This window comes from Zonotrichia albicollis, unplaced genomic scaffold, assembly GCF_047830755.1.
Source record: "Zonotrichia albicollis isolate bZonAlb1 unplaced genomic scaffold, bZonAlb1.hap1 Scaffold_257, whole genome shotgun sequence".
In the NCBI taxonomy this organism is placed as follows: Eukaryota; Metazoa; Chordata; class Aves; order Passeriformes; family Passerellidae; genus Zonotrichia; species Zonotrichia albicollis.
The window spans coordinates 5,659,400-5,685,161 of record NW_027428429.1 but is presented as its reverse complement, the minus strand read 5'-3'; the positions used below and the strand labels follow the sequence as shown (position 1 = coordinate 5,685,161).

The 25,762-nt window shown below is 46.9% G+C and overlaps 2 protein-coding genes across 2 annotated transcripts in view; one reads left to right on the top strand and one right to left on the bottom strand.

The window, feature by feature from the left end:
* LOC141727902 (uncharacterized) overlaps positions 1–25,762 on the bottom strand; it is a 241,689-nt gene that overhangs the window by 69,212 nt on the left and 146,715 nt on the right. The gene's annotated exons all lie outside the window — the stretch shown is intronic.
* LOC141727912 (olfactory receptor 14J1-like) lies at positions 2,285–3,202 on the top strand. Its single transcript, XM_074534197.1, has one exon. The coding sequence runs from the start codon at positions 2,285–2,287 to the stop codon at positions 3,200–3,202; it is 918 nt and encodes a 305-aa protein (XP_074390298.1).

Here is a 25,762-nt window from a genome sequence, read left to right as displayed (position 1 = left end):
GAATCTTCAAATGGAAAACAAAGACTGGGTCAATAAACTCTTCCAGTCCAAATGACTAAAGGGTTGGATGATATCTAGCTAAAACATGACTATTAATTCTCTTAGTTGTTGTCGTATTGCTAATTGTCGCATATTTGTTTGGATGCTTTTAGAAAGCCTTACAAAATTCTCTCAGTTCCATCTTTGTTGTAAAACAGAAAGGGGGAAGATACCCAACACAGGCTCCTCATGGACTCCTTGTAGGAGAGAACTGGAGGTCTGAATGGCACAAAAACCTCTCAGAGACTGGGAAGGAAACACCTTAAAAGTACCTAAAAGTATTCTTAAATCCATAAACTACCTTAAAAGCCTTGAGTATCTCAAGGCATTAATGGGCAAAACTGAGTGACAATACAAAGCTCTCAAGGGACTTGTTAAACCAGATAATTGGGGCTGTGATGGCACAAACCTCTCACAGAGTCTGTGAGAAACACCAGAGTCTGTGTCAGAATGGAAACACCAAGTACCTTAAAATAACTGAAGTACCTTGAAGTAGCAATGAGCCCCACTGAGTGTTGTTATTGACAAAGCCTCTCCAGGACTAATTACAGCAGATAATTGGAGGCCATGATTGCAAAAACATCACAGAAATTCAAAGCAAAAGACAAACCCAAAGTCCTTTGAAAAACCTGCAGTCCCTGCAGGGAGCATGAGCCAGAGCCCCCAGAGCCATTCCTGAGCAAGGGTCCCCAGGGACTCCTTCCAGCAGATCCTTGAGGCCACTGGGATGTGGGCTACAGGGAGATGCTGAGGGCAGGACAAGGGGCTGACAGTGCCCAGCCTGGCTGGGGCTGTGCCAGGAGGCCCCAGGGCCTCAGGACAAGTTGTCTCCTCCCAGCCCTTGGTGGCACAGACCCTGCTGTGCCCAAGGGCACCAAGACTTGGCTTCTCTTTGTCCCAACCTGTCATCACTGTCTCAAGTTCTCTGCTCTGCCTGGAGCCTGGGGACACTTTCTCTGTTGCGTTCCTCAGTGGGACCCATTAAAAGTCCAAGAAACCTTGGAATTGGATTCTGACTTGGAGTTCTGGAGAGGTTTCTACAGCTCCCTCTCAGGGACTGATGTTCAGGGCCTGAGCACAAAGCCCCAGAGGCTCATTAAAGTGCTTGTGCTGTGTCTGTGCTGCTGAGCTGGGCTGGGCTCCTGGCACAGAGGCAGTTCCTGGTAACCAAGAAGAGCTTCAAAAGCCCATTTCTCTTGATGAGCAGCTCTTCTGCTGACCCAGCAGGGCTGGGGCACTGCCTGCAGCCACCCCGCACACAGCACAGAGGCACAGAGAGCTTCAATCAGTCAGGGCTGGGAAGGGGCTGAGAAGTGCCTGGGGCAGAATCACTGCCAGCCCTTGGCACAGGAACCTCTGGCTGCAGGACAATGCAGCTGCAGCTCCTGCAGTGATCTCCTCAAGCTGGAACATCCCAATGCCTACAGACCCTGTGAGTTACATTCTCTGATTGTTTCTTGGGCAGAGCAGCCAGGGGTGCCCAGGGCTGTCCTGCAGAGCAGGGTCCTGCAGCCCAGGGCACTGTGCTGGGGCAGGGACTCTGCTGCTGCCAGGGACAGCTCTCAGCCAGACCTGGCAGCTGCTCCCAGCACTGGGGGACAAGATCTGGGTGGGAGGAGAGAGCTGGTAAGGCTTGGAAGTGTTCTTGTGTGGGGAGGATGCTGCATTGTTCAGGACTGCTTCCAGCATGACATTTAACTGCAGCACATTTCCGAGTAGATTATACAGGGAGCACAGGAAGGCAGGGGCTGCATAAAAGGGGATATACTGCTTTTTTAATCCACTGCTCTGGGTTGGAAATTGCACATAGATATTAATTGATAATAACCTGAATCTCAGTTCAGGTTGAGAAAAATTAAAAAATTCTCTCAGATCTGAATAAAGCAGGCAGCAACAGCAATCACCACAGGACCCCTTTGAGGCAGCATCAGTGTTGCTTTTCCACCCTTCTCAGGGTTGCTCTGACATTCCTATCAGAGCCTGCAGAGCCAGAGCTCCCCCTAGGCAGTGCCTGAGCTGGGAGGGGTCTGCAGGGCAGAGCTGAGCCCCCAGGACTGGGCTGGGCTCTGGCAGCACTGGCAGGGGCCAGCCCTGGGCACAGGCAAGCAGCTGCTGGCAGGGAGAGCCCTTGGCAGGTAGTGGGGGAAAAGTGCCCCCAAGCTGTGCTGGTAAATTTAAAGTCCTCTCCAAGCCCAGATATCCCATAATTTCTTTTTTTACAGATCACCATGTAAAGACAGCACAAATGTCCAACAGCAGCTCCATCAGGCACTTCCTCCTGCTGGCATTGGCGGACACGCGGCAGCTGCAGCTCCTGCACTTCTGCCTCTTGCTGGGCATCTCCCTGGCTGCCCTCCTGGGCAACGGCCTCATCATCAGCGCCATAGCCTGCAGCCACCACCTGCACACGCCCATGTTCTTCTTCCTGCTCAACCTGGCCCTCAGTGACCTGGGCTGCATCTGCACCACTGTCCCCAAAGCCACGCACAATTCCCTCTGGGACACCAGGAACATCTCCTACACAGGATGTGCTGCACAGCTATTTTTACTAATCTTCTTTCTTGCAACAGAGTTTTCACTCCTGACCATCATGTGCTACGACCGCTATGTGTCCATCTGCAAACCCCTGCACTACGGGACCCTCCTGGGCAGCAGAGCTTGTGCCCACATGGCAGCAGCTGCCTGGGCCAGTGGCTTTCTCAATGCTCTGCTGCACTCAGCCAATACATTTTCCCTGCCCCTGTGCCACGGCAATGCCCTGGGCCAGTTCTTCTGTGAAATCCCACAGATCCTGAAACTCTCCTGCTCCAAATCCTATTTCAGGAAACTTGGACTTCTTTTGGTTACTAGCAGTTTATCATTTGGTTGTTTTGTGTTCATTGTTTTCTCCTATGTGCAGATCTTCAGGGCCGTGCTGAGGATCCCCTCTGAGCAGGGACGGCACAAAGCCTTTTCCACCTGCCTCCCTCACCTGGCAGTGGTCTCCCTGTTCCTCAGCACTGCAGCATTTGCCTACCTGAAGCCCCCCTTTATCTCCTCCCCATCCCTGGATCTGGCCCTGTCAGTTCTGTACTCAGTGGTGCCTCCAGCCCTGAATCCCCTCATCTACAGCCTGAGGAACCAGGAGCTCAAGGCTGCAGTGTGGAGACTGATGACTGGATGATTTCAGAAACAATAAACTGCTTGCCAATTTCAGCAAATCACTTCTAACAAAGTCATATTTGATACTTTCTGTTGGTTTGCTTGTGGAGTATTTTTTTTTCCTTGCTTTAGTTTTTAATATTTTCCCCAAATAAATGTCATTGTTTGTACCATTATTTGTTGTATTTCTCTCCACCTTCCATATGGCCACACACTGTGTCAATGAGGGGCTAGGTTTTCAACGGCTTTAAATGAACTAAAGGATGTCCCTGTAAACTTTTCTGCAGAGATTCCCTTTTGTTGCCTTCTCTGGAGCTGCAGCAGCAATGTCTGTGTGCAGAGCTGGGGCAGATCAGTGCTGGCCCAGCAGCTGTGCCCAGCAGCAGCAGCACTTGGTGTTGCCAGTGCTGCTGCCGTGGCCCTGCCCCGCTGCCCTGGTGGCCCTGGTGTTGCTGCAGGGCCTGAGTGCTCTGGGGGCCGGGCACAGTCCTGGGGGTGGCAGTGCCGGGGCTGCAGCAGGGACAGGCCATGGGCACTGCTGGGGCAGCGCTGACGCCTCAGGCCAGGCCCTGGGGGCTCCAGGCTCCCTGCCCAGGCTCTCTCAAGAACATGGCCAGGCCAATGCTCAGCACAGAAACCCCCATGAGCAGCCCCAGGATGGCCGTGGGCAGGCTGGGGGCAAACAGCATGGTTGGGGCTCTGCATGGGCCCTGGGGCAGACGGGAATGAGCAGCAGAGCAGGGGCTGATCCATCCCCAGTGCACTGCACAGCCCAGGGCAGCGTTCCAGAGCGTCCTCATGGAGCTGCCAACAACATTCCCCCTCTGCAGCCCTGGTCTCTCCTCCAGCTCACACAGGTGCCCCATCCTTGCAGTCACAGACACGGCAGCACTGGCTCAGCAGCCCCTGTTTGCATTGCACAGAGCAGGAGGAGCATCCCCATGCTGTTGGTGTGGGGACATGAACCTGAGGGAGCACAAATGCCATCAGCCCCTGGGGCCAGCAAGGGCTGGGGGACACCAGGGAAACCACTTAGCTTTGTCCTGGCCTCTGCACTCAGCCAGAAAGTTTGTTCCCATCAGCTGGGAGTTTCCTGTCCCACTGCAGATCCTGTTGCTCAGAGCCAGGGCTGCCTGGCAACCACCCCCAAACTGCCCTGAGCAGTTCCTTGGCTTCACCTTTGCTTTCTTTACTCTTTCCTTGTACAAATTTCTTCCCATTGCCCACTCCAGGGCTCCTAGAACTGGACACAGCACTATAGGTGCTTCCCAACCAGTGCTGAGCACAGGGGAAGAATCACTGCCCTGCTCCTGCTGGGCACATCCTTCCTGATCCAGAGGAGTGCCACAGGTTGGATGAGTGAAATGGTGGGGAGAGGGTGGGGACAAAGTGTTATTGATTGTCAGCCAATAAGGGTCTTGACTTTCATATCTGTTCTGACTGCATTAGAAGTTGTTTGGGGTCAATATCAATTGGACATTGCTGATATCAACCTATAAACAGGAAAAGTAACCACGACAAATTAATTCTCTCTGCATTGTTTTCAATAGAGTTTTTTGCAGTCTCAAAATGATCTCCTTGGTTCAATGAGGCCTTGAAGGGTCACAGTGGTCTCCAGTATTCCATGAGGCCCTGCGATGTCACAGTGAACCTTGGTTCCTTGAGTCCCACATTCTTCCATGAATCCTTTGTTCCATGGGGCCCTTTAGTGTCACAATTGTCTCCTTGGTTCCATGGTGCCCAGTGTGCCACACTTGCCCTTTGGTCAAACAGGGCCTCATAGTGTCCCAATGGACACCTTGGTTCCATGGGGTTGCAAAGTGCCACGATGGCCCTTTGGTTTCACAAGGCCTCAAAGTGTAAAAATGGCCTCCATGGTTTCATGAGGCCGTGCTGTGTCACAGTGGACCCTCAACTCCATGATGCCCCATAGCTCAGCAATGGCCTACTTGGTTCCACAGTGTCAGTATGGCCCCTTTGTTCATGGAGCCCCACAGTGTCACTATGGTCCCTTGGCTCCATGAGGCCCTGCCGTGCTACAATGGCCCCTTGGTTACAATGGGTTCCAAAGGCTCATAATGGTCTCCGTGTTTCCATGAGGCCCTGTAATATCCCAATGGACCCTTGGTTCCAAGGGGGCCTGCAGTGTCACAAGGCTGCCTTAGTTTGACAATGCCCTGCAGTGCTTTAGTGGCCCCTTGGTTCCATGAGGCAAAGCAGAATCAGAATGGCCCCTTGGTTCCATGGAGTACCACAGTGTCACCATGGTCCCATTGATTCCATGGAGCAGCACAGTGTCACCATGGTCCCATTGGTTCCACAGGGCCCCACAGTGTAACAATGGACCTTTGGTTCCATGAGGTTCAACGGCATCACAATAGATTTTGGTTCTGTGAGGTTCCTCAGTGTCTTAATGGCCCCTTGGCTCCATGCGGCCCCAGTGTGTCACAGTGCCAGGTGGTTCCATGAGGCCCCACAGTGTCAAAATGTTCTCCTTGGTTCTGTGAAACCCTACAGAGCCACAGTGGACCCTTCGTTCCATGAGGCCCTGCTGTGTCACAATGGACCCTTGGTTCCATGAGCTTTCACACTGTCAGCAATGGTCTGAGTTCCACAGTGTCACCACTGATCCTTTGTTCCATGAGGTTCTATAGTATAACATGACCGCCTTGATTCCAGAAGGTTCTGTGGTGTCACAATGGACCATTGGTTCAATGCAGCCCCAAACTCTCACAATGACCCCATGGCTCCATGAGCTTCCACACTGTCAGCAATGATCTCCTGGGTTCCATGCGGCCTTGCTCTGATACAATGGACTTTTGGTTGCATGGGGTTCCACTGCATCACAATAAACCCTTTGTTCCATGGGGTTCCAAGTATCACAGCTGGATCCTTGGTTCTGTGAGCCTCTGCTGTCCCCAAATAGCCAAAATATCAGAATAAGACTCCTTAATACTAATCTGATGTTAAAGAGAGCATCATTTATTCAGGCCTGAGGTGCAGCAGGTGATGACTCCTTACGTGGACAAGTGACTCTACCAGTGTATCGCCTATACACAGTGACTATGTGTGTATTAAAATTTACCCATTTCCATAAAACCCACCCCAAGTTCTAAGATTCAGCCCTTGCTTTTTCTATCACTGCCTTCTTGAGCCAGATGTCTCCATCTACTCTTCCAACCATTCCTGCTGGGAAGGGAGCCCCTGAATGCCTTGTTTCTCTGCTCAAAATTCATAGGCACAGTAAAAAATTGAATTACCCCTTTTGGTATCAAGGCCAAGGATCTGTGTGGGCAGGCAGAGGCAGGCAGGAGGCACAGCTGTCAGCAAAGGAAGGGCCCAGCCAGGTGGGGCAGCCGGGGGATGCCGACAGCCTGCAGGGACAGAGGCGCAGGGCAGGGACACCGTGGCACAGCCTGGGCTGCACAGGCCACAGGGATGGGCAGCAGCTGCAAGACAGCCCTGCCAGAGCCAACTTGGGCAGCACTTTGGCCATGGCTGCTGGCCCTGGGCCTGAGGCCACGAGGGGACAAGTGACCCTTGCAGGGCTGGGGCCTCATTGCCTCCTTGTTCCTGCTCAGCAGCCTGGCAGGGGCCGCCCCATGCTCCTGCCCTTGGCATTGCACATCCCCACATGCCAGTGCCCATCCTGGGAAGAGCCCTGAGCAAGGAGGGAGAGACAGGATCTGCCTGGCCAGGGGCTGGGGCTCAGGCCTTGGCCCTTGGCATTCCTCAAACACATCCAGATGTGCTCAGCACCAGAGACACCTTTGCCTTGCTTGTCTCCAGCTGCCATCACTGCCTCCAGTGTTCTGCTCTAAGTGGAACCTGGGGACACTTTCTCAGTTGTGTCCCTGACAGAGATCTCTTCAAAGTACAAGAAACTTCAATGTATCAATAGAACTGAGTTCTTGACAGTATTATGACATCACTGAGAGGGTTGTGACATCCCAGAGTAGGATCTGAGGCCATAGAGCAGAGTCTGCCATCATAGAGGGTGGCTCTGTGGCATCAGCGAGTGGGTTGTGACATCACCTGGTGGCTGTGTAACATCATAGAGCAGGCTGTGACCTCACAGAACAGATAGTGACATCACAGGGTGACTTTGTTACATCAGTCTTTTGTGACCTCACAGTACTGCTGTATGACATCACAAGGTGACATAGAGTTGGCTCTGTGACATCACATGGGCTGTGTGACATCACAGAGCTGGCTGTATGACATCACAGGGATCTGTGTGACATCACAGGGGCTGTGTGAGGTCACTGGGGAGGTCACTCTGCCCCGGGCCCCCTCACAGCTCCCCCCAGAGCAGTCCAACCCTGCTCGTGCACAGCGGGGTCCCCCCCTGTCCCCCCGGGTCCCCCCACCCCCGGGCCCCGCAGCCTCCCCCAGAGGATGTTCCACGAGATCGACCCCAGAGCCTGACACGGGGACAGGGGCCCGGGGCCCTGGGGGTGGCACAGGGGGACAGGGACCCCCTGGCAGCGTCCCCGTGTCCCCCAGGGCCAGAGCCTGGGCCAGGGCTCCTTCATCCTGCTACCAACGAGGCCTTGAGAGTGCTGAAAAAATCCCTGGCAAGGGAGAAGCAAAAACCAGATTTAATATTAAGGGACAGCAGCACAAAGTTCCTTGGCAAAAGTCATTCTGCTGGTGACTGGACACTTTAGGCACACCAGGGAAACAAAGACACAACAAAACCAAACAGAATCCATGCAATCAAACCAGAAATTAACTGAGAACTGTCCCTTTGTGTATGTGTGTGTGAGACACAAGGACAGTGAGGGCAGGGATAAAAGGAATACGGCCTAAAAGCTTCACTGAGCTCAAACTTAACAGGACTTAACTTATACCTTAACGGATACTTTCAACTTCACAGTTTAGCAAAAGAGCAGAGCATAACAGCATTTAACCTAACTTAAACCTATGAGTTTGCAATTTAACAGAGGAATAACACTTAACAATATTGAACTTAGCTTATAACTTATATTAAAGGTAACAACTTCGCAAAAGAACAACTCTTATCAGCAATTAACTTCATTTAGACCTTGTGATTTAACCTTCCCTACAGGCCTGACTGACTCAGCTATCCACAGCACTGCAACCCCTCAGAGAGCAGCATTTCTGCCACATTTCCCCAGCACAGCCACTCCCGTGTGCACACAGACACAAAGTGTCGGTGCAAGGCACCTGTGAGCAATTCCCCTGAGGGCAGGCAATGCTCACTGCTGATTCTTTGGCATCTCCCCAGCAAAGGGCAAAGGGCTGAGCCTGGAGGAGTGGGGGGATCGGCCCAGGCTCCGTCGTTGTTCAGGATCCCCGAGTGCAACAAATGGGAGAGTTCCCGGCTGGGAGAGGCCCCACTCAGAGGGAGTCGCTGGCCCAGGAGAGCTCCAAGGGCTCCTTTTGGAGCGCTGTTTGCCCCAAGAGAGGAGCTTCAGTCCCAGCAATGGTTCATCCTGGCCACATTTGGCATCAGCAGCTTTCTTTGGCAGGGTGAGAACAGGGATGTTGTGCCACTGAGGGAACAGAAACAGCTCCCAGGGCTGTTCCTAGAGAAACCAGGAGCTGGTTGGGCAGCAGCAGTGCCTGGAGCAGACAGTGTTTGTGATGAGCTGCAGAGGAGCTGAGCCCAGGGGCTCTTGGCCAAGGCTGAGGCCCAAGGAGGATTTCTCAGCTGGCAGGGCAGCCTGAGAAGGTCAGGGGGGAATGCAGCAGCAGAGGGCCATGGAACCAAGGGACCATTGTGACACTGTGGGGCCCTGTGACACCAAAGGACCATTGTGACACTGAGGGGCCCCATCAAACCAAGGGTCCATTGTGACACCAAGGGGCCTCATGGCACCATGGAGACCATTGTGACACTTTGGGGTGTCATGGGACCAAGGGGCAATTGTGACACTGCGAGACTCCATGGAGCCAAAGGTCCATTATGACATTGCAGGGCCTCATGAAACTGTGGGGAGACCATTAAGACACTTCACAGCCTCATGGAACCAAGGAGCCATTGTGACACTGAGGGGACTCATGGAATCATGGAGACCATTGTGATACTGCAGGGCCTTATGAAACCTAGGGGCCATTGTGACACTGCTGGACCCCTTGGAAACAAGTCACCATTATGGCACTGTTTTTATGACCCCATAAAAACAAGGGAACACAGAACAGCTCTGGCTGGTTTGGCCTCCCAGGGACCATCTGACTGGTCCAGCTGACCTTGGCATGTTGAGGGTCTCTTCTCTTCTGCTGCTGAAACACTGGGGCTCCATGTTTTCCTTCCTATGGAAATGATCTCTCCTCCTCCAAGAACCCATGACCAGAAGTGGGATTTCACCTCTGAATTTTCTTATATCCAGTGATTGTTCCAATAGGAATATTGCCAGGAGAAGTCTGTCTTGCAGTGGTTTCACAAGGGTCACTTCCCATCTGTCCTCAAACCACTGGGGAAGGCTCCATGCCTTCCTTCCCATGGAAAAGAACTGTCCTGCTTCTCCAGGTGCCTAAGGCCAAGACTGGGCTTCCACCTCACAAATTCCCATAATCCAAAGACTGCTCCCAGACAAAATCTGCCATTCCTGACAAGTCTGGCTTGCCTTGGCCTAGTCAGTCTCTCACCTGCCTTACAAACATTAGGCTCTGTGCTTTCCTTCCTATGGAAAAGAACTATCCTGCACCTCTAGGCACCCATGGCCAGAACTGGGATTTCACCTCCAACATTCCCTATTCTGATAGACTGGAGGAGATTGTTGGCTGGAAACATTTCATGTGTAGGGAGGAAGGGACAGGTCCAGCCCTCCCCTGCCCTGGAACCCCAGCCCTGCCCTGCCCTGGAACCCCAATCCCCCCAGAGCCTCTATCCCAGCCCAGCAGTGGCTGCCAGTCCCTGGCACAGCACAGGCAATGCTCCACAGCCACCTCTGCAGCCCCAGCCCAGCTCCTGAGGCACCAAATGACCCACAGTCCCACCTGGGGGAAGGGCCCAGGGAGACCAAGGGGAATTGAAGGCTGACCACAAGGCAAGCACACATCTTGGCCCTACCTCCTACTGGAATTTCCATCTTAACAGTGCTGGAATCCAGGAGCTGGTACCTGTGTATGTGCTTCTCTGGATCTTTTTTGCCTTTCTCTCTTTTTGTGTCTTCTTCTTCTGTTTCTGTGCTCCTGGAAATGTTGAGTAACTTAAAATTGAACAGGCTTAGAGTTTGTGAAGTTGAATGGGCCAAGTCAATGTTTTCAGAAGTGTTTTTTGTTGACTGATTATCTGTCGTAGTTTGACATGAGAAGAATTTTAAAAAGTAGTACAAAACTTTTTGTGTAACTGACAATCTGTTAAACCACTAAGATATTGAACACGCCTCTGTTAAACACAAATGTTAAAGACAAAGAAACCCAGGAACCTCCTCTTTCTTTTCCAGTCAACAAAGAAGCAGTGGGCCCTGGCCCTGGCCCCCATCTCAACCAAACCAAACCAAACCAAACCAAATCAAACCAAACCAAACCAAACCAAACCAAACCAAACTTAGCAACCCTGTCATGGGCTGAGCCCCTTCCCCCCTCCCCAGGCTGCCCCTCTCCCCATCAGCCCAATTCGAACCAAACCAAACCCCAACAACTAACAAACAGGAAAACAAAAGAGGCTACAAAACCCCAACCAAAACAAAGCCAGGCACAGCTATTTAAATCTTACTATCAAGTCCCTTTCCTCCAACACAACTCAAACCAAAAACTCCTACAACCCACAACCCAGAAAAAATAACCCTACAACTAAAAACTTAAACACAAAAAGAAGTCAAAAACAAACCATAAAACCAATCCTAACACAGCCAAACCACAACTTACTGGCAGGTCAGAGGCAGTCAGTCCTTTCAAAACGTCAATCCTCCCTTGAGTATAGGAAAAAAGCAAAATATAAGCATATAAAAAACAATATGAAACCACCAAAGTCAGTAAAGAAGAAAATAAATCCCAAATAAAAAAAGAAGAAAAATTACCTGAATCTAAAAACTATAATCCTCTTATAAACTATAAAGAAAAAAACTCTTTTTCTTTAAAACACAAAAAACTATTAAAATATTTTCAAAATAATATCAAACAAAAACCTCCATACTAAAATAAACAAATGTAAAAATAGCTGGAATTTCATCAAAAGCTTAAACAGGAAAACAAGTCCAGGATCCTCAAGAGAAAATCTCTATTCCCAGAGATAAAAATAATTTTAAAAGTAAATAATAAAATCTTTTACCTTTAAACAACTCATCTTTTAAACAATACCCCATAAGTCAACATGGCCCATCAGCAAACTGTAAAAAAGCTTGTAGCAATAAAAACAACTTCACAATAACTAACTTCTGCCAGCAACTGCTGTCCATGACCAAATAAAGAACCACAAAAGCCCTACTTTTTCCTCTTGTAAAAAAATCTCCGTAATCTTAACACCAAAACTTCCCTCTCAAGGTAATCTAAAAAAAAGACTATTCTAGAAATAGTAAACTAACTAGAAATTTTAAGTTTAGTTTCTCCATATTGTCAGTAAAAAGTTGTAAAGACAAAAAAAGTGTAATAGAGTTTATTTTAATTCTTTCTACTTTTTTCTTTTTTAATTTACTTTTAAAAACATTTTCTTTATACCCTTTTTAAATTTTAGGCCTACTTTACCTTTCTTGTAATCCTATCTTACAACAAAATACATACATAAATAATTAACCAACAATAAAACCCACCACATTCACAAATCCATTAATTAAGAAAACTCAAGATTAGAAAAATCTTGAATTAACAAACCAAAACCACTACAAAGTCATAAAGAACCTTTTGCCAAAGTTTCTCTGATTTTGTAAAGTTACCAGTAAAAGCTGTTTGGTTGTTTTGAGCTCCTGAGAATCTCCTGTTGGTATTTCTCCAGGGAGTCCAACTCACAGTACACAAAGAATTGTAATTCCTTTAAAATGTCTCAGTGAGAGATTTGTTTCAGGGATGGAAGTCAGGGCTTGTGTGTCCTGCTTGGCCCAGCCCAGGCAGGGCTTTCCCAGCCCCATTCCACACTCCATTGCCCAGCTGGAGCCCCTGGTGCCTCTGAGTTGTGCTGCCCCAGCCCCAGGGACGCTCTCCTTGTCTGCCCATTCCCCCACGGTCTCTGGGCAGGGATGGCCTCAGTGGGGGCTGCTGATATCCTCAGCACCTTGGAGGCTGCTGCTGAATTTTCCTGCACCAGAGGCTTGTTCAGCCTTCAGCTCTTCAGTGCAGGAATTCAGTGGCCCAGGGCTCATTAACATTCAGAACACCTTAACAAGCTAAGCTTCGGGAATAATTTGATTTAAGTGTTCAAATCAAATGTGTGGTTAATTAGTCAGATTTCAGAAGCCAATTCAATATGAATACCCTGAATTTAAAGAAACAGCAAGAAAATATTTTTTAGGTCCTGTAATTTTTTTTTTACTAGTAATTCATTGAAATGTGCAATCTCCAATTGACATTGAATCCAAGTACCTCCTCATGCAGTTTGACTGGGTATGAAAATCAAGACCTTTCATGGCTGACAATCAATCAGACTCTGTCCCTACCTCCACCCCACCATTTTCCCCATCCAAGGTTGGCACTCAGAGCAGCCTTGTGCAAATCTGAGCTCCCTCCAGCCCACACTGGACCTAGCCAACAGACCACAGTTGAACAGGATATAACTTAATAAAAATTACACCATTAAAATAACAATCACACAATTACAAACTCTTGCCTGAGCTATGTGCAATGTCCCAGCATGTCTGATGTGTCCACTGTTAACAACTGATTTGCATACTAAAATTCATTTTTGACTAATGTTGTTCTGTGATAGATATAAACACAATTAAGTTCTTGTATCAGAATTCTTGTCCTGGACTGAGGACAGAACAGCTCAAACAATTCCTGATTTGCAAATCTATCAGTGGTGGATGGAGAAGGGAGGTCAGGCTACTCTTGGTGTTGAGGAAATGCTGAAAGCAGCCTGACTCATTTCATCTGCTCATGCCCTGGCTGATCTCCCCTCTTTCCCCTTCCACCCATTGGCTTTTGTCTCCCCCAGCCCCCTGTGAAGAGCCTGGCTCTGTGTTCTCCATCCCCTCCTGGCTGGCACTGCCAGGCTGGCATGAGGAGCCCCTCAGCCTTCCCTGCTCCAGGCTTGACCAGCCCAGCTCCATCAGCCTCTGCTCTCAGCCCAGGGGCTCCAGCCCCACCTTGGAGGCCCTTCCCAGAGCCTGCTCCAGCTGCCAGACATCTTTCCTGCCCTGGGGAACCCAACCCAGGCCACAGTAACCTGGATAATCCCAGTCCTTGCTGTCCTGGTCACACAGCCCTGGCCCCTTGTCCCCATGTCAGGCTCTGGGGTGGATCCTGTGGAACATCCTTTTGTGGAGGCTGTGGCTCCAGGTGGGCCGGGGGGATCCCGGGGGACAGGGACCCTGCTGGGCATGGACAGCATTGGAGTTGTTGGGAGAAACTGTGAGGGGGAGCTGGGGAGGAGTGACCAACCCAGTGACCTGACAGAGCCCTGCTGGGATGTCACACAGCCCCTCTGGGATGTCACAGCCCATTCTCCAATGTCACACAGCTGATCTATGATGTCACACCAGAGCCTTTGTGCAGAAGCGAAGGGAGACGACCCATCCTCTGATCAGCATCGAACTCTGATTTATTGATCCAACATGCACATTTTATAACCGTGTTAATTAAGTTCATACATATTGCAAAACCCGAGCTCATCATTGGCTACAGATCACACAGCAACCCCTCCTTTTGTTTTCAATACCTGTGGTTTGTTATTGAGACCAAGACTTGTTTTTCTCATCCTGTTATGAACGGTTCTCAAGACCTCCATGTTTGTCACTTTGCTTTCCCATAACTATCCAAGGAAAAGGTATTTACTTGTTATTAAAAACCAAGCCTGAGAACGCTGCTGTTTACAGAAACGTGCCTGAGAATTTTGTTGTTTACAGGATCGGGCTTGAGAATTTGCTGCTTACCTCTGCCTTTTACTTTTCCATCAGCTGTATTTTTTCATGGCCTTTTTTTCCTTCAAGCCATGTCTGAGCAAAATTCTCTAACATCTGTGATGCCATAGTCTGCTCTGTGATGTCAGACCTCTGCCCTGTGATGTCACAGCTGGGTCTCTGATGTCACAGAGGCAGACTATGATGCCATGGCTGCTCGATGACCTCACCTAACCCACTCTGTGATGTCATAGCCCACTCTGTGACCACATGGTACCAGATGATAAATTGTCTTCACCAGGTGAGCTCACACCTGGAGCTTGTTCTCCACAACCCCAGGACAGTGGAAACCACACAGTGCCCATTGTGTGAGAAGGGAACTGGAAATTCAGCAGCCTCAGTGTCCTGCCAGCTCAGCCAGGCCCATGGGAACGTTGGGGTCCACGAGCACCAGGGACCACCAGGGAGACCCCCAGGACAGGAGAATGCATGGGTAAAGGGAAGGGGAAATATATTAATGATTTTGGAGACATTATTATCATATGTATTTTTAGTCCAGGACAATCAATGAATATGTATGCAAAATACAGAATATAAAGAGAAACTTTCCTGTACTCAGCATGCACAGCTTTGGGAGGAGCTCTCCCCTGTGCATCCAGCTGAATAAAGAATGCTGCTTCTTAATGCTACATTGGGGTTAAGGAATTTTCTCTTTTACTAAATTTTTGGTAACACTCCCACTGCCAAGGAAAGCTCTGTTTGCTGCTGTTCACAAACAGAGAAAGGCTGGGGACAGATGTGGGGCTCAGAGGCTGCCTGGGGCACAGTGACCATGAAATAATGAAGTGTTCAATGTTCTGTGAAAGAGAGAGGGGCAGCAACAAAGCTTGTGCTCTGGAAATAGGAAGGGCAGACTTTGGCCTGGTTAGGCTGCAGATTTGGGGAATACCTAATCAGGTACTGATTGCTTTAAGGGAAACAGCCCTTAAAAACAAAGGGGTCCTGGAAGGACGGACACATTTCAAGAAAGTAATCATAAGCGGGAAGAAGCAGCCTGTCCCAGTGTGGCAAAAGATGACCTAGTGAGAAAAAATGACTGGCCTGGCTGGGCATGGAGCTTTTCTGGAGACTCAGGGGTGGAAAAAGGACCAGCAACTCTGGAAGTCTTTAAGGATGTTGCTGGGTCATACAGAAAGAAAAGCTGAGAGTTGAAAACTCTATTAGAACTTAACCTGGAGGGTTCTGCAAAAAGAATAAAAATGTTTTTATAAAAAAAATAATAGCCAAAAGGAGGAGTAGGAGAACCTCTACTCTTTATTGGATGCAGTGGAGAATATAGTAACAAAAGATAAGGAAAAGGCTGAGCTACTTTACCCCTAGTTTGTTTCAATTTTCAGTAGGAGAGGATATCCTCAGGACAAGTGTTCTCCTGAGCTGGTAGATGGGCACATGGAGCAGAACAGCCCCTGGAATCCAGGAGGAAGCAGTGGGTGACCTGCTGAGCCACTCAGATGCTCACAGGTGAATGGGATCAGATGGGATCCATCCTAGGCCAATGAGGGAGCTGTGGATGAGCTCCCCAGGCTGCACTCCATCATTTACCATCAGTCCTAGCTCAGCAGGGAGCTCAAAGAGGACTGGAGGTGCCAGTGTGAGCCCATCCCCAAGAAGGGCTGGAAGGAGAATCTGGGGACCTCCAGACCTGTCAGCCTGACCTGGGTGCCCAGCAAGGTTATGGAACAGATCACCCTGAGTGCCATCACAGGGCACCCACAGGATGGCACTCACAGGGCACTCCCAGCTGATGGGAACAAACTTTCCGGCTGAGTGCAGAGGCCAGGACAAACCTGGGTGGTTTCCCTGCCATCCCCCAGCCCTTTCTGGCCCCAGGGGCTGATGGCATTTGTGCTCCCTCAGGTTCATATCCCCACACCAACAGCATGGGGGTGCTCCCCCTGCTCTGTGCAATGCAAACAGGGGGTGCTGAGCCAGTGCTGCTGTGTCTGTGCCTGCAAGGATGGGGCACCTGTGTGAGCTGGGGGAGAGGCCAGAGCTGCAGAGGGGGGATGTTGTTGGCAGCTCCACGAGGATGCCCTGGGACGCTGCCCTGGGCTGTGCAGCGCACTGGGGATTGTTATGTTTGCCCAATTATCCCATCAAAAAAAAACCCAAACAATATTTAAGGTAGCAACAATTTTAATTGAATAGTTTAGAAAATATATAAATAAGGGATAATTTGGTTCAAATAATAGTGCATAAGCAAAAACAACCGCAGGTACGGAGTGCAGGGTTCAATGACCCTTGCCACTTCACGTACAAGCTTGCCAAGTAAAAGTCACCCCTTATATGCCATGTGTCAATGCCATCTCCTCCCATTTTAGGTTCGTCACTTTTCTGTCTCCGCCTTCATTACCACCTTTACCATGCATGTGCCACCACTGGGTTTGGTGGTCGCACAAGTCTTTGGGGGTCGTCACTGATGAAGGCCCTGTAGTCTTCTTCGTTGTCCTTTAATTCACCTTTGGGTTACACGTGCGCACCAAGCCAGTACAATGTAAGCCAAGACTAACGTATCACTGCATCTACATATCAAGGCAATAAGTCCTTTATAATTAGCATTTTCTTGGACCCAAGCAGGTTCTTGGTCATTTTTAGCAACTGTATCTTCAGCTTCTTTCCTGTGGTCCTTGAGAACATCTGCTGGGAAGGGGGGATGGGTGGAGCCCCTCCTTTCCCTCTCTTCTTTGGCATTACAACTTTTAACTATTAACTATTTTATTATTCTAAATATTAATTACTGTATCAATATTGATTACTGTTTCAATTTTTATCAGCACGAATCATACCTATTTACCACAAATCCCCCATTTCTCTTTTTGATCATTATGATTCGTGCTGTATTTAAAAGGCTGTGCCCTGATATCTTTTATATTTTTCAGAATTTTGGTTTTCTCGTTGTCTCTTTTCAGCTTCAAACTTTTCCAGCATTTCTATTACTGCTTCTAGTCTTTCACACTGTCTTTCAAGTTTAGTTAGCATTTCCTGGTCTTTTTCAATTTTAGGTCCTTGTTTTTTAACAGGCGTCAATTTAGCTTTTAATACCATTTTAGATCTTGGTTTTCCTTTTTCTGCTGATTCTGAATTTAGAGGCATTGTTGCAATCTGCATCTTTTGAATCACTGAGTGAATTAGTCTAATAAAACACAAAATCATACAAGGCAGAAACAAAAGTCCCAGAATTGAGCATAACAACATGAACTCTAACTTTTTCTTCCAAACACTTCCAAAGAGGTTACCCCACCAATTTGTTTTTAAGATTGAATTCCACTTCTGTACCGGCACATGAGCCACTCTTTTAATTTTCTCTGCAAGTTCAGTGATAGTTTCCCGATAATAATAAATTTTTACACAGCACTCAAATTCATTAAATCTTTCACAAACTCCTTCTTTTGCTGCTAACAGATAGTGTAGGGCTATCCTGTTTTGATACACAAACACCCTCATTTGTGTATATTGCCTGGCCAACATTTTTAAGACACCGGAGGTGTGATTTGACACTACCTCCGCTACTGCTTTGAGCCTTATTAATCGATTCAACAGGTAAATTGGGGTCCTATATCCCCATGACCCATCCTGAGCCCATGTTGCTGGGTCATAATATGCTATAATTCGTTCTGCAGGCCATTCGTCCTCCCCCCATTTTTGATTCCCTCCTGCTGTTGGAGAATTTAAATTAAAATATCTTTTATTCCACTGCAGGGTTTCATACAGTGGAGTTCCTAGCACATTGCTCCTAGACTTCAGTAGAACAAAGAAGGAGGGTTGTATTCTCCCCAAAGTACAGGTTCCTCCCCATTTTTGAGGTAACTCACTGTATGCTTGTTGCCCACAAATCCAATATATCCCATTTGAGGCTTTCCATTTCTTATCAGTTTTCTTCAGTTGTTCCCAATAAGACCTCAGGCTGTCGATGGATTGGTAGGGGTTAGCTCCAGGACTTTTGTACCAGCATAAATTAATCTGTTCATCCCATTCACAATTTATTTCTTTTATTGGTCCCCAATATCCTTCTCCAGTTATACAAATTATTCCAATTACTAGATGGCTTAAAATCCATCTTTCAGGTCTCTTCAATGTTTCAGAAATTTGGGTATGGTTCCACTTTAAAAATTGCTCTGGAGCTAAGCTCTCACTTTTCCACGGCCATCTTTCAGCCATTTTTAGACCTCCACAAATCCCACATGTGAATAATTCCAATTCTGTAGCAATCCTTTGCATCAATCCCACAAACAGATTCTTATTCAAGGCTGGCAAATCCCAATCTTTGTGATACTGTTTTAGCTGTTTATACAATTCAGCCAATTCTGTTGACTCTTTTCTCCTGTTCTTTTCTCTATTTCCCTTTGTTTCTTTTTCTTGTTTTATTTTCTCTTTCAATTTTTCTTTTAGTGCCCGATTTCCCATGCCTATACTTGGATCCTTTCCATTATCATCTCTTTTAAAATAAACACATCTTTCATATTGAGGACAAATTTGATCACCATGGGGATAAGGAGCTTGCAAATTATATCCCAAATTTTTCTCTATCCAATACATCTTTCCTTCCTTAATACAAGCATCTTTAACACTGCTGCGATTGTAGCAGGCAGAACTAACATACAGGTGTGTTACAAACACAGATTCCATCTTGTCCTTAATACACACAGGTTGATTGCAATAGCCACAAATGTTGAAATTGCTGGGACTTGGTTTTTTCCCTGTTTGCTTTTTCATTGCCGAAACTCTGTCCAGTGTGGCTCTCTGGCTTTGGCCAACCGCCAAGGGTACCAGAATGATCACAGTGAAAATAATCCTCAGGAAATCCACCCTTCTACCTTTCTCTACCCTTTCTACCTTGGTTGCAACCAAGGGCCGAGATGCCAGTCTTCTCGGTAGCAAAGGTAATATCCCGGGATCTAGTCACTGGTGCTTTTAGTTTTCTTGGTACCCATAGCCCCACAGAGTTTGCTTGTCTCCTTTTAAATGCCATTTCCCAGTTCTAGCTGGTTATTGGAATAGGAATCCCAATATTACCAGTTAGATGGTGCCTGGGCCAGTCTGACCTCGCTGCTGAGCCAAAGGCGGCTTCTGTGGTGCTTTACCCCAGAGATACCTTGGCTGCTGGAGATTGCAGCAGGGCACTGAACAAGTCCAGGCTTATCAGGAACTCCGTTTACCTCAGGAGAGAGAGCTTCTGGCGTTGGTGAAGAGAAAAAGGAGAGGATTCTGCTGGAGGGTTTCCAGATGTTTATTCCATGGTTACAGAGGTCTGAACCGGGGCAACTGCTCCAACAGAATCCCGGCCACATGGTCTGATTAACCTTTTAAGCTCAGGGACAGGGGAAGGGGAGGGGACAGGTGAGCTACCAACCAGGTGAAAGGGGCAGGGTCTCAAGGGAGGATGACACTTAGACAGGCCAATGACCTCTGGGCATAGGGGCATCTTTTGAATTTGACCAACCACACGACGCCTTGCTGAAATCTTAAGCCTGATTGACAGGACTCACTCAGCAAGGGGGCGAGGGGGAAGGGAGAGAGGTATAGGCACACCTGGGAAGGGACCCGTAAGTTTAAAACAGGACATTGCAACACACCGCAACAGCTGGTTATGAAGCAATAATTAAAACAAAAAGAACAGTGAAAAGATTAGGCCAGAATACCATAAACCTGTATTTTCCAAAATTTCTGGGATGTGCCAACCACAATAAGATTTTTCTAATTATTTTCTGCCTCAAGGGCGGTGAGTTCATTAAGTTGCCACCTCCAATGGGCAAACTCACAGCACCAATATGCCCCTGCAATGTGCCTATTATGTGGTATATAAACTTCTTTTTTACAACAACTATCAATTTTGAAACACTGGTCTATAATATTATGAGTTGCTCCTTCTCTTGTTTGTGCTATAGCCAATATAGCAAGAACCAATTGATCTAAGTTCCCTATTAATCCAATTGCTGCTGAAAGGGTCCTGTCTCCCAATCTCAAAGGTATCCAAAAAAATCACTAGCAATGTGTTCTATAATTAGCTGACTAAATACATAACCATAGCAAAGCAAGCAAATCAATTGTCTCTCCTTCTCTTCTCTCTTAGTTACTTTCCACCATGAGTTAAAGCAGAGTGTGCAAAAAATACACATCCGTGGATGACACCCTAAACCATGTTTACTGCACTCCCAACATTTTTGTCTCTCAGCTCTTTTAACAACAGGTGTTACAAATCTCAGTTTCTGGAATTGCAGTTCTGTAATCAATTCTAATAGTGTTGCTGGTGGGTGATCCTGGAGGAGATCTTCGATCTTTTTAGGCTGTTCCCACCGATTCAGAAAGTCTTTTATTCTATTTCCACTGGCGTTCTTCTGCCTCCGAGCTCAAGGGAATTGCGGTCCGTAGCCACTCCGGGATGCTTAGTTCCTTCTTAATAAATCAGGGTTAATATAAATCATGTTTCAACAATATTTTAGCTACTGTTTGAACTGTAGCCCAAGCTGCTGGAAATGCTTTAACCCACTGAGTTAATTGATCTATTATAACTAACAAATATTTCCACTGACCCACTTTAAGCAATTCTATAAAATCATCCTGGATCTTTTCAAATAGCCTGTAGGCTGTTTTGCATCCTCCAAAGGGAGGGCTTCTAAACACCTTCTTATCTACCTTTTAACAGGTTAGACACCCCTGGGTAATTTATTTTCCAATTTCAAATATCCTTATACATCCATAAAATTTTAAAAAGTGATCACAAAAGGCCCTTGTTTCCCAGTGTGTCTGTCTATACAAGTTATCTATAATCTAATGTGCCACTGGTTTTTGGCATCATACTCCTGCCATCAAGAAAAACTCACTTTCCCTCCTTAAATGTTGCTCTTAATTTCCTTATAGCTGCCAATTTTGCTAGCAGAAGGGAAAGTGTCTCCTGCTGAATTTCTATTTTTTTATGAGGTCATGATTTCAGTATCCCTTTTGCTTAAGGTCGCTCTTTTTGCTTCTCCATCAGCCAAATTATTTCTCTGACTCTAATATCCCTCCCTCTCTGGTGTTCCTTTACATGAACTACTGCTATTTTCTTTGAGCCTTTTAAAGCTTCAAGTATCTAAATTACTAATCCCCCGTGTATTAACCCTTTCCTTTGAGTTTTAAAAGTCCCCTCCTTTCCTTCAAAAGTTTTCTAAAAGTATGTACTACACTATAAGCATATTTGGAGTCTGTATAAATAGTCCCTTCTTGCCCTTTTAGTATGAATAATGCACAGAGTAATACATAAAATTCACAGGCTTGTGCTGACCAGGAGGGACTAAGGAGATCAGACTCCTTCACCCTAAACTTTTTCCCACTTCACCTGAATGCCAATCCGTGTCATTAATTTCTAGATTATCTTCTTCAGTTAAAGAATAAATTTTAAGTTTTCCTTCACAAGGTTTTATCTGTAAATTTAACGCTATTATTAGATCTCTGCCTAACATATTATTCCCGGCCTCATATCAACAATAAATCATTTACTCCAAATTTGTCTTCTGTTTCAATTTGCACTCCTTTTATTACAGGAACAGGGAAAGCCTCTCCTGTAATTCCGATTACTGAAACTCGCTCACAACTTATCTCACATCCCTGGGGTAATTTTGTCACTGTCGATCAAGAAACTCCTGTATTGACTAAATATATAAGTTTTTCACTCTGAGGACCTACTTTTAGCTTTATTATCAAGGCCTCTTCTGGTTGTATTTCAGTCCTCTTCATTAAACAAAACTCTTGACCTCTCTGATTCTCCTGAGAAGTTTTCTCATCTTGCTGTTTCCTTCTGCAATATTTTTGCAGGTGCCCCTTTTTATGACAGTAAAAACAGGTGGGTCCCGCACCCTTCAAAGTGGGGCAAGAATGTTTTTAAGTGTCTTTTCTTGTGGCGGGAAAAATGCACAGGTCCTGTGTTCCTAAAAATAGATCCTGACATCCACTGCTTGTTTTTCCCTGCAGATTTTTCTGCATTCAAAGCTGCCTGCATTTCTTGAACTGCTGCCACCAAAATTCTGGCATCTGCTTTCTGCTTTTTCTTATTTCTCTTTACAAACACCCTTTGTGCTTCTCTCAGTAACTCTTGCAGTCCCCTGTCCTGCCAATCTTCTAATTTTTCCAGCTTTTTCCTAATGTCACTGCAAGATCCGGTCACAAACTGAATTTTTAACAGAACCTGCCCTACTGCAGTATTAATATCTATACCTGAATATAATTGCAAGTCTCTTTTTAATCTTTTCAACCATTCTGCCGGTGACTCATATTTTTTCTGATGCTCTCTCAAAACTTTTCCTATATTATGTCCTTTAGGCACTGCCCTCTGAATTTCTTGATTTTCTTCCTTTCGGGATTCCCATTCATCCCAAAACCGCATTATCATCCCCAGTGGGCTGTCCTGAGGAACGCTCCCCCCCTGAGAACCCCCCTCACGGTTCCCAGATACCTCAAACCACTGCGAATTTCTCCTACAATCCGCAGCCCCTGGGTCAAGGAACTTACTTTTTCCCTGACCCATTCCTGGCAGCAACAAACTAAGAAATCCCCGCTATCAGGAGAGTCTTAGTTTCCCACTCACCCCGTGGCTCAACTCCTCACTTATTACTCTGTCACACTGCCTTTTCAATCTACTTGTTCCACTCCTATGTCTCCCTCTGCAATCTACTTGTTCCACTCCTCTCTCCCTCCTTCTCAATCTATTAGCCCTGTCCTCTCACCATCTAATCACATACTAAATTGCCTGCTACCAACCCCTCCAAGGAAATTGAACCTATTCATTCACTCTCTCAGTCTCCCTACTGAGTCAATCCCTCCTGCCCAAGGACCTTCCCACAGGTGCCTGGACCAGGGATCCCCTCCTTCCCCCTGGGTCAAACCCTCCCGGGGTCGCACTCATTCACTTTTCTTTCGCTTCCCTCCTTTCCCGGCTGGTCTCCTCGCGGAAAACGCGAAAACACGGTACTGGGAGGTCCCAATCACTTTGGGGGTCCGGGACTGCCCAGCCCCCGTCTCAAACGCTCCACACACACACACACACACACATACAGCCGCCCCCCGACCCAAAACCCCGTGATACTCACAGCCTCCTTTTCTCACGAGGGTCTTTGTGCACAAAGCAGTTTTCTATGGGTACTCTCTCTCCTACAAGCCGGCACTCTGATGGGAGCCTCTCCTGCGCGCTTCCAATAACTAATTTGCTTATGTGTTATTGTAAAAAGAACTCTCTTTTCCCAAGGGAGAGTGGCCTAACCTTGGGACCACTTAAAAGTCTGGTGGGGAGCTCCTTCCCAGAAGCTACCCACCTCCCCGGAGTTAAAAGAGTTCCCAGGTATCAGCACCAAAATTGTTATGTTTGCCCAATTATCCCATCATAGAAAGGCCAAACAATATTAAAAGTAGCAACAATTTTAATTGAATAGTTTAGAAAATATATAAATAAGGGATAATTTGGTTCAAATAATAGCGCATAAGCAAAAACAACCGCAGGGTACAGAGGGCAGGGTTCTTGACCCTTGCCACTTCACGTACAAGCTTGCCAAATGAAAGTCACCCCTTATATGCCATATGTGAATGCCATCTCCTCCTATTTTCGGTTTGTCACTTTTCTATCTCCGCCTTCATTACCACCTTTACCACGCATGCGCCACCACTCGGTTTGGTGGTCGCACAAGTCTTTGGGGGTCGTCACTGATGAAGGCCCTGTAGTCTTCTTCGTTGTCCTTTAATTCACCTTTGGGTTACACATGCACACCAAGCCAGTACAATGTAAGCCAAGACTAACGTATCACTGCATCTGCATATCAAAGCAATAAGTCCCTTATAATTAGCATTTTCTTGGACCAAACCAGGTTCTTGGTCATTTTTAGCAACTGTATCTTCAGCTTCTTTCCTGTGGTCCTTGAGAACATCTGCTGGAAAAAGGGGGATGGAGGCCCTCCTTTCCCTCTCTTCTTTGGCATTACTATTTTTAACTTCTTTTATTATTTCCAGATATTAGTTATTGTATCAATATTGATTACTGTTTCAATTTTTATCAGCATGAATCATACCTATTTACCACAATTGCAAGGACTATAAATCTCATAACAGTGATGTGCAGCTTCCCTTGGTCGAAATTATTAGTCCTTGAGTTGATGTTCATATTCCTTTCTCAAGCTGCTTTTCACTGTCTGGTCCAGGTGTGAGATAAGCATGTTTCCTTTTTATACATCCTAAAGCTATAGTTTCAAAGATCCGTACTACAAGCAATATTCTAAAATTATACTTCAAACGGTTATTATTGCAAAACTCTTTAAGGCTTAGCTACAAACAGAAAGTTCCTGTCAAAAAGCAACATCCTCAAAGCTTTAATTCAAAGGCTCCTAAATCAACTTAAGACTTATAAAAGTTAGTTGCGAACAAAGGATAGGTTCAAAGGCCTTTTTCCAAGCTTTACTTTCCTCAGTTATTATTAGAATTCATCTTTATAAGCGTCCCGTGGTCGGTTTCCACACATATCACAATCAAAAATACACACGTTACCTGTATGTACCTGACAAGAGACACAGCTTTGCATTTCACAAAAGGAGAGAAAGGAGAGCGATTTAGAAAGATGCATCATCAATTGCCTAAATTGTTTATCATCTTGCAGTTCTGCACTTCCTGGGGAGCCTGATTTTACACCAAGGACCTGGGGAACAATTCCCAGACAGTGGGAAAATCCAAGGTCGTCCATCCCCTCAAGATGAGGTCTCCAAATTTGCCCCAAAAGTAAATCCAGCTTTTATAGGCCAAAAAGAGCAAGTCCAAGTGTCCTCATGATATTTTCAGCCCAGAAAGCCCTGCAGCTGATGGCACACTTCACAATCAGCAGGGGACACAGCTAGGCCAAAGCCCAGACCTCTGCTGGGAGCCTTTCTCCTCAAATACCCTTCAAACAAACCTCCATGCAAGTCAGTTGGGAAAGTTTCTTCAAATGAGACATTGCTGGCACATGACTACACAGGGTAAAGGGAAAGATTCTAAAGCAGCCGCTCTGGAGTCAAAGAGGCAGCACTAAGAGTCCTTGTTATCTCTTTGGAGCTAAATCACACTTTGGGGGATTTGAAGGAGTTTGGAACAAGCTAGAGAGCGGACCTCTGAATTTTTTTAGATGATGCCATTGCTTTTTCTTCTCTTCTACATAGACAGAAAGGAAGAGTTTGGCCCACATCTCCCCCGCATGGCTCACAGGGCCGCAAGACTCGTAGTTACAAGAGCTTTGAAGGATTTCTTGGGCAAGAAGACACAGCCAACAAGGATATTTGTGTTTTGGACCCAATCTCCAATATTTCATCTTATGGACTCATGCTCTGGGGGTCTCTAGCTGGTCAGAGTGACCTCAAAATAAGTTAGAAAGTCTCTTTTCCCAGCCCAGTGGTAGAAGAAGGAGTCAGAGCTCTTCATTTCTCGGTCTCCAGGTTGTTTATTGTATCTTATCTATAAAATTCTTTCTCCTGTTGTGCCGAAGTCTGCTCAGCAAGACAGTCTAAGGCACTCTGCCTGCCCCGGGGTGGTGTTATCTTTTTATACTAAAAACAACTACGTGTACAATATTTGCA